At 52.2% G+C, this 12,760-nt stretch overlaps 6 protein-coding genes across 6 annotated transcripts; 1 reads left to right on the top strand and 5 right to left on the bottom strand.

Annotated features, from left to right (window-relative positions):
- Positions 1 to 220: 220 nt before the first annotated feature.
- Positions 221 to 1,678, bottom strand: N7498_003819 (FAD-binding oxidoreductase; the record flags this gene model as incomplete). The annotated part of the gene is made up of 2 exons (XM_058450881.1): positions 221 to 404; positions 477 to 1,678. The coding sequence occupies 2 exons, from the start codon at positions 1,676 to 1,678 to the stop codon at positions 221 to 223; spliced, it is 1,386 nt and encodes a 461-aa protein (XP_058310343.1).
- A 1,031-nt stretch (positions 1,679 to 2,709) lies between these two features.
- On the bottom strand, positions 2,710 to 3,439 carry N7498_003818 (DUF4149 domain-containing protein; the record flags this gene model as incomplete). The annotated part of the gene is made up of 4 exons (XM_058450880.1): positions 2,710 to 2,876; positions 2,941 to 3,229; positions 3,296 to 3,329; positions 3,408 to 3,439. The coding sequence occupies 4 exons, from the start codon at positions 3,437 to 3,439 to the stop codon at positions 2,710 to 2,712; spliced, it is 522 nt and encodes a 173-aa protein (XP_058310342.1).
- Positions 3,440 to 3,742: 303 nt separating this feature from the next.
- Positions 3,743 to 6,428, top strand: N7498_003817 (ATP-dependent DNA helicase 2 subunit KU80; the record flags this gene model as incomplete). The annotated part of the gene is made up of 11 exons (XM_058450879.1): positions 3,743 to 3,871; positions 3,920 to 3,974; positions 4,024 to 4,090; positions 4,144 to 4,211; positions 4,264 to 4,432; positions 4,483 to 4,543; positions 4,605 to 5,117; positions 5,172 to 5,557; positions 5,617 to 5,828; positions 5,886 to 6,355; positions 6,411 to 6,428. 11 exons carry the CDS (start codon positions 3,743 to 3,745, stop codon positions 6,426 to 6,428), a joined length of 2,148 nt encoding a protein of 715 aa, XP_058310341.1.
- Positions 6,429 to 6,728: 300 nt separating this feature from the next.
- On the bottom strand, positions 6,729 to 7,925 carry N7498_003816 (Qc-SNARE protein; the record flags this gene model as incomplete). The annotated part of the gene is made up of 2 exons (XM_058450878.1): positions 6,729 to 6,780; positions 6,838 to 7,925. The coding sequence occupies 2 exons, from the start codon at positions 7,923 to 7,925 to the stop codon at positions 6,729 to 6,731; spliced, it is 1,140 nt and encodes a 379-aa protein (XP_058310340.1).
- Positions 7,926 to 8,167: 242 nt separating this feature from the next.
- On the bottom strand, positions 8,168 to 9,481 carry N7498_003815 (SIP1 domain-containing protein; the record flags this gene model as incomplete). Its single annotated transcript, XM_058450877.1, has 2 exons — positions 8,168 to 9,161; positions 9,252 to 9,481. 2 exons carry the CDS (start codon positions 9,479 to 9,481, stop codon positions 8,168 to 8,170), a joined length of 1,224 nt encoding a protein of 407 aa, XP_058310339.1.
- Positions 9,482 to 10,686: 1,205 nt separating this feature from the next.
- dps1 (putative aspartyl-tRNA synthetase Dps1) lies at positions 10,687 to 12,407 on the bottom strand (the record flags this gene model as incomplete). The annotated part of the gene is made up of 2 exons (XM_058450876.1): positions 10,687 to 11,364; positions 11,418 to 12,407. 2 exons carry the CDS (start codon positions 12,405 to 12,407, stop codon positions 10,687 to 10,689), a joined length of 1,668 nt encoding a protein of 555 aa, XP_058310338.1.
- Between the last annotated feature and the right edge of the window lie 353 nt (positions 12,408 to 12,760).

Here is a 12,760-nt window from a genome sequence, read left to right as displayed (position 1 = left end):
TCAGGCAACATCTTTGGAGAACCCGCTCAAGAGAGGCGTGTTAGGGTGCTAAACCAGAAAAGGCAAAACTAACCGCATACGAAAATTCCAGGTCCTCTCTTACAGGTCAAATATATGTATAATTAACTGTTCTCGTCTCCGACACCAATCACTGGATCCGACACCAATCAGCCTGTCATTGCGAGGTAGCCGAGGAAAGGCTGGATACAACGTGCAGCCTCTACGCAAATGACCAACCCCCGGTCTTGTCAGCAAAGAAGTTATCCGGGTCATACTTCTTCTTGATCTCTTGCAGTTTTTCAAATGCAGAGAAAGTCTGCAGAGGGTTCTGGTCGTAGTTTGCATCATTGATAAATAGAGGAAGACCCTCAGCATTCCCAGTTGACGCTACCAGGTCCCGATAGCTAGCCTGAACAGCATTGAAATCCGCTTCACTCATGAGAGGCGGTGTCGAAATCAGATAGCACAATCAGTACCATGGGCCGTCAGGCATTTGCATCGCATTTCCACCCTGGGCCTTGCTCGCATCTGTCAGACTCTTGGGGACTGGCTGGAAATCGAGTGAAAGCAGGATGTATTTGCCCTTGTTGTCCTCGGCCCAGTTGCGCCATACATCCAGCGCGTTTTCATACGATCCATCACCCGCACGGTGAACTCCAACGCGGAAGATGTTGGGCCCACGCGAAATCTCGCTGGACATTGGGATTGGCATGTTGACTACCTCGGTGTAGGTCTTGATACCGGTAGTGTCGAGGATGGGAGTAATGCTGGTGAAGTTGGTGAATGCATCGCCTGGGTCGGGGCCATCATAGACAAGGAACATGATAATGGCCTCGTCCAGATTCAGGTTCAGATCAGGCGTCCCCAGCTTCTCATAAGTGCCGATAATGGCCGCTTTGGGATCCGTGTTGTACTGGATGAAGTTTCCGATCGCTTCGATGACATTGTCTTTTTGAGGAAAGGCATAGATGAGATTTCCAGCCCAAAACTCTCCGGCAGGCCGACTCTGGACGGTGTATTTGGTCACCACTCCATACGCGTTTCCGCCACCTCCTCGAGACGCGAAGAACAGATCGGGGTTGGAATCCTCGGACGCGGTCACAATCTGACCATCGGGGAGGACGATTTCCAGCTCGCGGAAGGAATCACAGGACATGCCGTATTGAGGAGAAAGATAGCTCATTCCACCACCCAGAGCTAGGCCGGTTCCCACGCCCGCCAATCGCGCTCCAACCACGGTACGATTATACTGCGCATAGTACTCGTATATATCGCCGAATTGCCCACCGGGCTGGTACGTGGCGAGCGTTGTATCTGGGTCGTATGACTTTTCAGTCATGCTGCTCAGATCCAAAAGTACGCCTGCGTCGACGGATGAAAAGAAAGTATTTGGATTGTGTCCGCCAGCCTTAATGGCAAAGCGACTGCCCGCCGCTCGGATCGCCTGGAGAGCCACGGAAACATCCTGAGCAGTCTTGGGATAGACGACGCAGGAGGGTTTGTAGGCATCCTGGAGCGTGCTCCAACATTCAGTGCTCTCCACATAGTTGACACTGAGTTCATTACTGGTAACTTTGGTTGAGCCTAGCTGGGAAGTAATATTCGAGCAAGCCGATGGACCTGCAGCGGTGACTGCCACAGGCGTGATGCCAGCCAGCAAGGGCAAGAGAGGTAGCATTGTGATTGTGCTCGTCGAACCCCTACAAAAGGGGAGACCCGAGGGTGTTCAAATAAGGCAATATTCCAATCCATGTGGGGAAACAGGGAGAATTAGTCTTCGGTACTTTTGTACGATAGGAATAACAAGCCAAAATTAAGACTTGAACGGGATTCAGAAGTGAAGATCACAATACCGTCTAGGCTGGCCAAATGCCGGAAGTTAAACTATCCGGGGTTGTTCGCCGGAGCCACTCCTCTAACGGTTATCATACCCGACAAGCAGCAATAATAACCTTTTTACTTCACTTAACGTCCACTCATTATGCACGGTTTTCAAGTATCCAACTCCTTTTTGAGTGTACATGATTCATGATCGTCATATCTGCCCCCTTTCCCTGTATAATGTCTTTCCGGGTTTGGTGATTCAACGGCCTTCTCCACTCGGCCCGGAGTTGGCTTTTTGTGGCCGTGGGGTACTATTCCAGGTGTAATTACAATTGACTGCCGAGCATGTTGGGTGCACTGGTGTGGACTTTGATCGATTGTTCCTGGATCTGGCGGAACTTACCAAGACAATCTAGGTGGAGGGGGGAGCCCAAAGAAGAATGTCAACCTAATCACATCGCCTTCAACTTTGAATTGTAGATCATTTTCCACATCCATCAAGCCCCGATGTCTCGAGCCCCGGGAACTCAACCAGGTATTCCAAGGTTGGCAGGTAGGAAATATGCCGGATGCAAGGTACTCGACTCTACAAATGCAAAAATGCATTATCTACATCCAAGGTCACTGAGCACGACCTGAACATTCCGATTAGTTATCTCGAGATAAACTCGAATGCATCTTGATTGCAAAATAATCATAACCGAGTAATGATCCTGTACAAGGTATGGAGTACTTCCTATCAGTGCCCAGGAAGCTGAGCGCCCTCGTCAAAGCGGCAATATTCCGATTGGAAAAGTCGCGATCGCAGCCAGAAATCCGGCCCGTTCATGTACATACGCCATCTAATCACAACCTCGATCCAATCTTTACACATTGGCTGCCAATTTACTCCAGCCGCTTGCTCAGCACCGCACCATACCATACAGTAGCGATAAGGCTGACCATGTTGACCAGGCTAGACATGCCGTGTACACGGCCAAAGCGCTTGTTCAGAGCAACCATCTCCTTGGAGTGAGGAGCGGGATCGTAGCTCCTCTTTCCATCGCGGGTTTCTGAACCTGTCAGTCCTGGCCATAATATACGACGTGATAAAGTTCTAACTAGAGTGAGACTTACCTTGGTGCTTCCGCTCGCGCATGATTTTCGTCGTCAACGGGCGCAGCACAAACAGATTGATCAGTCCGGTCAGGGCGACGGTAGCCATAGGCAGCAAAGTGTTGAGGCGGTTCTCTGGGGCTACGAGACCCGAGAGACCCAGTGCCTGTCCACCTCTGCTGGCAGTCAAGGCCACCGCAACGGGCAAGGCCGTCTGCAGGGAAAAGTAGATGGGGAAGATGGCAGTCTGTAGGCTGGCGAACTGCGGGCGCGGCAGGGCGCGGAACGCGACAATACCACCGACGAAGGACTATGTAAGGTTAGACAGGCTGGAATTACAATATCGGATGATTTTTGGATCATATAATGAGCTCACTTGGTAGAACTGGGTACCCAAAAGGGTACCGTAGCTAGGAGAGTGTCAGTAAGGTTTGATGAGCTCGGAAGCTTTAGCTTGATCTTGCTCCAAGGTTGGGCTGAAGACATACGCGAGGATGTGATAGGGGCGAGGGTCAGTCATTTTAGTGGAGGTTTTGATCGAGAGCTAGCTCAAGGCTGTAGTTCAGTTTGGACGTGGCGAGAGCTGGAGAGGAAGAGGAAGCAAGAGCTTTTAAATCCACTGCCAATTGCGATGGGTAATTTTATTGCCCTTGACATTTTAGTGCCAGAATACTACAAACACGCACAAATATTAAACCCACGCGCGTCAAGTGATGTCATGTGCGCGTGTCTGAGGCTAAACCAAAAAGGAAATATCACGCGTCTGCCTACTTCGCGCCTTTCTCTTGAGCTTTCCCACAATTCTATCTCTCATCATCTAACAATGGCGGAAAAAGAGGCTACCGTCTACATCGTTGATGTCGGGAAATCCATGGGTGAGCGCCGCCATGGCCGTCACGTCACGGATCTCGAATGGGCCATGCAGTATGTCTGGGACAGAATCACAACTACAGTATGTGGAACTCCCATCATGAATGGCACTTTCTAATGACACAATTAGGTTGGGACAGGCCGCAAAACGGCTACTGTTGGGGTGGTCGCCCTGCGCTCAGATGGTAGGGTTCCAAAAGCTTCGGGTGAGCCTAGCTAAACAGAGATTCCCAGTCACGTCGAATGAGCTCGAGGAGGATCCCAGCTTCTCTAACATTTCCGTGATCCAAAATATTGGGCAGTATGTTGGTTTCTCGGTACACCGGAAAAATTTTGGACTGAGATGTTGCTTAGGTTTCTCATGCCTGACATTCGGAAGCTGCGAGACTGCATAAAGCCCAGTCAAACTAACAAAGGCGATGGTATGTAACAATGACCACCCATCCTGGGAAGCCGTCAACTAATCATCTCAAGCCATCTCATCAATTGTCATTGCGATTCAAATGATTAGTGCCTACTGCAAGAAGCTTAAATACAAGCGCAAGATTGTGCTGGTCACCAATGGCACGGGCGTCATGAACAGTGACGGTATTGATGAGATTCAAAAGAAGATCAAAGATGACAATATTGAGTTTGCTGTCATGTGTGTCCTCTGGCATCTTGATTTGTTTGGATCAGGCTGATTTATTCCAGCGGGGCGGACTTTGACGATCCGGAGTTTGGTATCAAGGAGGAGGATAAGGATTCTCTCAAGGTAAACCAACTCCTGCGGGTGTCTCGGCGTGCAATATACTTACGATTGCAATGCAATTCAGGCCAAGAATGAGGCTCTTCTCCACAAATTCGTTGAGGGCAGCGATGGCGTCTATGGAACACTGGAGGAGGCGATCGCAGAGCTGGACATTCCTCGCATTAAAGTGACGAGGAGTATGCCCTCTTTCAAAGGATTTCTCCAGCTTGGCGATGCTTCGAAATACGAAACAGCGTTCCGCATACCCGTCGAGCGCTACTTTCGAACTTACGTCGCCAAGCCCCCCTCCGCAAGCTCCTTCGCCCTTCGCTCCGGTACACAGAGAGAGGAAGGTGATGCCCCTGCAAGTCAAGCACCGGGTGAAGGCGAGGCCCTTACCACCGTGAGAACATCGCGGACATATCAAATCTCAGATGAGTCGGCACCGGGAGGCAAGGTCGATGTCGAGCGAGACGACCTTGCAAAGGGCTATGAGTATGGACGCACCGCCGTCCATATCAGCCAGACTGATGAGAACATTACGAACCTGGAGACCTTTGCAGGCATGGAGCTCATTGGGTTTGTCCAAAGCGACAAGGTAGGTACTTTGGCAATCCCTCGCCATTCTGATGAAACTAATCAGGCCGTGCAGTTTGATCGATACCTTGAAATGTCCAACACCAACGTCATAATTCCGCAGCGAGCAAATGATAAGGCGTCTCTCGCGTTGTCTTCTTTTATTCATGCTCTCTTCGAGCTGGAGAGCTACGCTGTCGCTCGATTAGTGACCAAAGAGGCCAAGCCACCAATGATCGTGCTACTTGCGCCGTCCATCGAGCCGGACTACGAATGTCTTATTGAATTGCAACTGCCATTTGCAGAAGACGTACGATCATACCGCTTCCCTCCACTTGACAAAGTGGTCACCGTCTCAGGGAAGATTGTCACTGAACACCGCAACCTTCCAAACGACGACTTGAAGGACGCGATGAGCCAATATGTTGACAGTATGGAGCTGGACTTGAAGGACGATGACGGGTGTGTACATCCATCGAAGCACTCAAAATCAAGCAAGTTGACCAAAGGAATTAATACAGGGACACCATCCCCGGACTCCCTATCGAAGAGTCTTTCTCCCCATTACTGCACCGAATCGACTCTGCAGTGCGATACCGCGCTGTTCATCCCAACGACCCCATCTTAGAGCCCTCACAGCGGTTAACCAAATTCGCCAATCCACCCGAAGATCTCGTGAAGAAATCAAGCCAATACCTTGAAAAATTAATGTCCACGGCAGACGTCAAGAAAGGTAAGTCTCCCATAACTACCAACAATCCCATCCCATCCATCCTAACCAGCAAATCAGTCCCACCGAAAACCAAAGGCCGCAAACGCCAACGCGAAACCGAAAAGCCCCTCTCCGGTCTGGACGTCGACGCCCTCCTCTTCCAAGAACCGAAACGATCCAAGATCTCCGCTGAAAACGCCGTTCCGGAATTTAAGCAGATGCTCTCGCGTGCCGAGAGCGTCGACACCATTCACGATGCTGTTAGGCAGATGTCTGCTATTCTCGAGGCGCAGATTAAGCACAGTCTCGGTGATGCTAATTATGATCGTGTTGTTGAGGGTCTGGGGACTATGCGTGAGGAGTTGGTGGATTACGAGGAGCCTGCGCTCTATAATGAATTCTTGCGCGTGCTAAAGGGAAAGGTCCTGAGTGAGGAGTTGGGTGGGGATCGGCGAGAGTTGTGGTGGCTTGTGAGGAAGAGTAAGCTCGGGCTTATTGATCAGGCTACTTCTGAGCGATCGGAGGTATCCGAGGAGGAGGCTAAAGAGGTATGTCTGATGGAGACTTCTATGACTTGTGGGTGATGCTAACATGGGTATATAGTTCTTCTCGGCTGCTTGAGGATGATGTGCTCTATGCCCAGCCTTTGCTTCGCGTGTTGCTAGCATAGAGAATGATACATGTCATGAAGCGATATTTCTTAACCTTGAATGCAAGTCCATGCGTTTATCTGCGTGATGATTGTACAAAAAAAAACGAAATTTCGAATATCTAAAAGTCGCCCGTGCTGGGAATAAGGACAGGAATCAACGAAGTCTCGCAACATGAACGCTCAAATGAAATGGGAGTGCAGGTGGCCTGCGACGTATATCATGGCCGTCGAGAGGAGATAAAGTATACGTCCTCACATCAGATTAGAAATTATGAGATCTTGCCGATGCGCTTCTTGCCGACATCGAGCTTGGATTGCAGTCTAGATTCAGGATTAGTTAAATTGACCAGACATAGGAAGTGGGAAAGAATAACGAACCGATCAGTATCCTCATCCGCCAACTTCAACAACTCATTTTGCACCTCCAGCTCCTCATGTATAGCCGTGCCCAGCTCCCGCTGGCGAATAATGATCTTCAAAAGCTCATCAACATTCTGATCCTGGCTCTGCATCATCTGCCGCTGCAGCTGCAGGACGCCGTCATTACCAAGCTCGCGCGTGCGTTCTGTTTCCTTGCCAAGAACTCGTCCGGATCGTGCGGGGGTCCTGCGTCCCTCGCTTGAAGAATCGTTCCCACCACGCAGCAGCGCATCTTTATCCTGCATCGAGGCCACGGCGTGGTCGAGCTTGGTCTTCGTTGCCATGGCGTGCAGCAGGTCCTCCAGTCCATCCTTTTCTTTGCGTGCGTTGATGAGTAGGTCCTTACGGCGACGGATTTCGCCATCGCCGAGGCTGGACGATGCGCTCGACTCGCCGGCTTGCGCTCCGCGGCCACTGAGATGCTTCAGGCCTTCTTCCAATGTGGTTATCATAGACCCTGCACGAACGAGGCTACTCTTTGCCTGTGCGGAACTTTCATGTTGTTTTTGAGGTGTGGTCTCTTGGTCACGACGGGAGAGCTGGAGCCGCGAGTCGTGGAGGTGGGCTTTCATGTCGCGGTAGTAGTCGAGCCATAGCGTCGGATCGGTGATCGGGGCGTTCGTGGAGCTGGGGTCTGTGATAGCGGCATGGAGACGCGCAGACGTATTGCTTGTACCATTGGATGTGGAGGCCGCAGCGGCGGTCGGAAGGTTCAGGAATGCTCGCCAGGCCGACGAGTTACGCCACCGGCTATCGGGCGCCTCGTTGATCGCACGAAGATACTCCTCCAAGCCGATGCGGCGCTCTTCGCGGAAACGTGGGTTCGAGTTGGTGTTCGAGAACCACGACTTCGAAGGAAGTGGCACTGGAGGCTGTGCGTTGGTCTGATTGACTAAAGCGCTGTGGAAAGCGGAGAAGTCGGAGTAACGCTTGGAGACGGTGAACGAGCGGAGTGGGAGACGTAGGGTGATATGGTAGACGGTATGAGGCGGAGAGGTGCTCGACAGGGTAGCAGTTGGAATGGCGATTTCAACGGTCGGCGCCATGGCTGTTGGAACGGCAGAGACATGCAGAGAAGAAGGAAAGTCGCAAGGTTGAAGCTGCAGTTGACGCATGACGCAAAGAGCCCGATGCGGTTTAGCTCCGTCAGGCACCCAGGCTGATCGGCGATCACGTTGTATAGATACATGGGATGTAAATATGAATGGTAGTGTGACTTTATTGTACACGTTGAATGGAATTGCGCTCGGGGTATCTCAGTTATATCAAACAATGTCCCTAGTACAGTCTAAATGGCCCAAGATTGCCGTGCCTCCAGCAGATCCCGCTGTCCAAAGAATTCGCCCACAACGGTGAGGATCATGTCAAGCATGGCGTGGGTTTGTTGCGTCACATATTCTTTGTCTCCTTCACTGGTATCATCTGTTGGGTTGGTGGAGATGTTCGCCTGCAGTTGGGCCTGAAGACGAGCCTTTGCGGCCTCCAAGTCATCCGACTCGTCCGTAGCATCAGCCATATCAGAGTCGCCAGTACCCGTGACTTCCGCCTGCTGCATCACGTGTTGCCCAGTATCACCTTGCGAGTTTTTATTTCCGGTCTGGATATCCTCTCCGGCCTCTGAATCGGCCCCGTCAACGGGATACTGGCTGTTTGCCTCCCCGATCTTTTCGCAAATCTTCGCAGCGCGTTTGCCGAGGTCGCGAATAGCTCCCACGTCCTCCGTAGCCAATTCTCCCACTTCGCGGCACTTGCCCAATATTCCCCAGGTCCAAGCACCCATGCGTCGAATACTTTCGGCGTTCTCGCCTCGCACGACGTCGGACAACTCTCGCGCCACGATCCCCAGAGCCCCGAGCACACTATGTGAATCCATGCATGCTAGTTGAGCCATGTGTGGATCCACTGAAAGTATTAAGCGCCGCCACTCTTTTCGCGCAGCTTCGTGGTGACGTGGAAGGCTGATAGGATGGGAGTCGTCAAGGGCGGCGATGGCGGTAGCTGGGGGTGTGCATCGTAGGGTTGATCGGAGCAGCCGGAATCGATGACGGAGGAGGTCATAGAATATTGTCTGTGCTTCTGGTAATGCGTCTTCGGAGGAACCGATCATGTTTTTGTTGCCCTTCACGGGGGCGATGTAGGCCTCGTCGTCGAAGAACCTTGCTGGCAGAGATGACTGCGGCCCTGGAGGAACAGAGCCCGTCCCTGTGTTCTTTATCGAGGTTGTCGCTTCTTTCTTCGAGGCTGCGGCGATGAAGAGCGTTGGTAGCGAGCTGGCTTCGGACCTAGAAGCTCGTTCCAAGGTCAGATAAAGGTCCACTATGCGTACAGGGGCAGCAGGTGCTATACACCGACTATAAATGGCAAGGGCTTACCGGACCATGCGCAAGTATTCCAGGGCTCCATCAGGCTCGTCATAGGTCAGCTCGTCGCCGCCATCGTCGAGGCCAGGAAACGCGCTCTTCTGGCCGTAGATGGGGTTATTCCGCGGCCGCTCCGAGGGAGTCACGGCGGAACCGCTGTCGCTGTCATCATCCTTGGATACGCGTGGTCGCTTAGGCTCGGGATTGGGAGCGGCCATGGATGCTTTGCGCTTGTCAGCCATCACGGGCGTTGCAGAAGGAAAAGTTGGGGACCTTGGGCCCACCTGGCTTATCGAGCTTATCGCCCGATAAGGTGATTTGGGCCTGGCTCTCTTGGGAAATGATGAGGAAGAGAGCCGTAGAGGAGCTGAAATACCACGCAAGAAGCAGCCTTCAAATTTAACCAGGTATCTCGGAAGGTAAGCCGCATGTGATCAGGTCCAGTCCATAATAGTGCGACGCTGAATCCGATTCTACGTCAATTTGTATGAAGCTGTTTACCTTGGCAGCGTTTAGGCAGATTAATTGGATGTCTTGAGCTTTGCTAAGACACGACCTTGAATGCCAGGACTAAATACATAAGCAAAAAAGATATGCGCTATGGAAGTGACACGGTTTCCAAAGTTATAACCAATGGAACAATACATTTGAGTCTGGAAAAGGGAAATATATTCAAGACCTTGGGATGGGTCGTGTTTGCATTAATCATTGTCAAGCTAGTACATGTTTGTGAAATAACCAAAAATAGATAGTGAAGTTCAAGGATGGGCCGAGTGTGTCTGGGAATAGTGTTAAATCGCGACTGCAGTGAAGTTGAAATTGAATGTCCAGGCAGGTGGGACCGAAGCACGGTCCACCAGTCTGGACCAATGAACTTCGGAAAGCGCGGGAGCTGAGTCATCAAAGAAAATCCGGGGAAGCTCTTTCCTCATCTATACCGAATTCAGAATCGAGGGGCAGGTTATGGAAAAGTTTCGAGAGTAATCAGGTACCCGAGGGTGAGTGGCGTAGCTGGGCGACCAGCTGCTGCATTTAAGCAAGCCCTGCGGTTCGACTCGCGTCGCAAAACCTCGCCGTTGAGGGGTTTTATAGCCTTCGGTTCCTGGCCCCGCCGGGGGTGAATTTTTGTTAGTTTGTTGTTTTAGTCACGAAAGTACTTTCAAAGAAATTTTGGCACCCACTAAATCCGCGCCAAGTGGGGTTGTTTTGACGTGTTTTGGTGGAGTTTTGGTGGAGTTTTGGTGGAGCTGGTGGAGTATTGATTCGAGGCCATTCACAGACCCCATCTTCTGCCACTTTGACATCTTGCCCCCCTACCCCTCCCACATTAAATTCGAGTAAACGATCTACTCTATTCTTGAAACAATCTATTGTCGGTCAAGTGGAGGACATTTGTATGGTCGTTCAAACAATTAATTCTTTTCAAGTCTATTTACAGACGATCCGCTCACGGCCGCAGACGCTGAGGGTCACGAGGGAACAGAGACGCCAACCGCACGTTAGGCAGTCCCAGGAAGAACATCACTATACGGTTCAGACCCAGACCACCACCGGCGTGAGGGGGGCAGCCCTGGCGGAAAGCATTGAGATAGTCCTCGAAGCCCTCCTGGGTGGGATCCAAGCCCTTGGAACGCATCGACTGCTCCAGCTCGTTGATGTCGTGGATACGCTGGGCGCCCGACATAATCTCCTCACCTCGCATGAAGAAGTCATAGGAGTTGGAGAAGCGGGCATCCTTGGGGTCGGCCTTGGTGTAGAACGGACGAACCGCCATGGGGAACTTGTCCAGCACGTAGAAGTCGGTGTCGTACTTCTCGCGGATGATCTGGCCGAGCTGCTTCTCCATCGCGGTAGAGAAATCGTTCTCGAAGCGCTCCTGCTCGGACATGTCAACGCCGGCCTCCTTCAGCAGAGCAACACCGTCCATGTAGTTCAGGCGCAGGGCCTTGCCGTCCTTGGGCAGTTTGAAGTCACCGGCCTTGGGGTAAGACTTCTGGATGGTGGCGATCTGGGCAGCGTAGCGCTCCTTCAGCTGGGAGAGGATGAAGACCAAAAGGTCCTCGGCGAAGTCAAGCACCTCATGATAGTGGTTCTGGAAAGTCTTCTCGAAATCGAGACCGGCGAACTACGGGTTCGTTAGCACGGGTCTATTTCCCCATCACTGCAGCATGATCTTACCTCAGTCAGATGACGGTGGGTGTTGCTGTCCTCCGCACGGAACACGGGGGCAATCTCGAACACATTCTCCATGTCACCAGCAATGCACATTTGCTTGTACAGCTGGGGACTCTGGGCCAGGTAGCCGTTGCGCTTGAAGTACTTGACCTCGAAGACGTTGCTACCACCCTCGGTGGCAGCACTGACCAGCTTGGGAGTAAAGATCCATCGCGAGCCGCTCTTGATCATGTATTCGGCGAAAAGCTGGGCGACTCCGCTGGAGATCCAGGTGATGGCCTGGCTGGTCTCGGTCTGCAGGTCCAGAACACGGTTGTCGAGACGGGTCTTGAGGGTCACGATGGGGGCACCCTCGGCGTCAACCTGAGGACTCTCATCGTTGGTCTCCATCGGAGGCGGGCGCTCAGCATCCTTGACCTGCATGGGCAGCATCTGCGCGGCCTCGGAGATCATGTACACCTTGCGGATGTGGATCTCGAGGTTCTGGATCGATGCGGACGAGATGGGCTCGGCCGGCACCTTGATAAGACCAGTAATCTGCACAATGGAGTTCACGTTCAAGCCACCGGTATACTTGATCATCTGGCGGGAGATAGGCTCCTGGGCCGCGATAACGGCCTGGATCTTCTGTCCCTGCTGGCGCAGCATCAAGAACGCCAACTTGGCACTCTGCACACGCGCATTGTCCACACGAGCGACCACAGTCACCTCCTTCTCGGCGTAAGCCTCCGATAGCTCGGTGAATCGGGTGCTGGAGATGACGTCCTCGGTTTCGGGGAGCGGGCCATACAGATCCTTGGCGGTGTCAATGGCGGCTGTCGCAGCCTGAGCCTTCTCCTGAGCCGCGCGGGCAGCAGCCTTCTCAGCCTTGGCCTTCTCCTTGGCCGCCTTCTTCAGCGCATTCTTGCTCGCGTTCTTGGAGTCGCCGCCTTCCGCGGGAGCGGCGGGGGTTTCCTCGGGCTTGGGACGGGTGGGCAATTCGGAGTCCGCCATGATGCTATCAGAGAAACAATTAGTGGTTATTGGGGCTGACTGCCGGAGAAGTTCTGTACCTTAATGATGCTCTGGAATGGGAAAGCTCTTTGCGGTTGACACATCAACTCTTGACTCACCCCGCCGGAGTGCCCTAAACCCTAAGAGGGGTGTTGGTCACATGACCTCTATTTATCTCGTCGATGCCGACGAAGAAGTTTGGTGTCTGTTGAGAATAACCTGAAGATTTGGACACCCTGGGATTAGGCAGTGCAAGAGTGGTATATTCATTTTGTGTCTCTTCAGACTTGGTTCAAATATTGAAATACCTGTTCCCTTATATTTGAGAAACTTCATTACAAGGGCGCAAAGTT

The sequence above is a fragment of the Penicillium cinerascens genome (assembly GCF_028974065.1).
Source record: "Penicillium cinerascens strain IBT 15544 chromosome Unknown contig_24_segment0_segment0, whole genome shotgun sequence".
In the NCBI taxonomy this organism is placed as follows: domain Eukaryota; kingdom Fungi; phylum Ascomycota; class Eurotiomycetes; order Eurotiales; family Aspergillaceae; genus Penicillium; species Penicillium cinerascens.
This window is presented reverse-complemented; position numbering and strand designations above follow the sequence as displayed.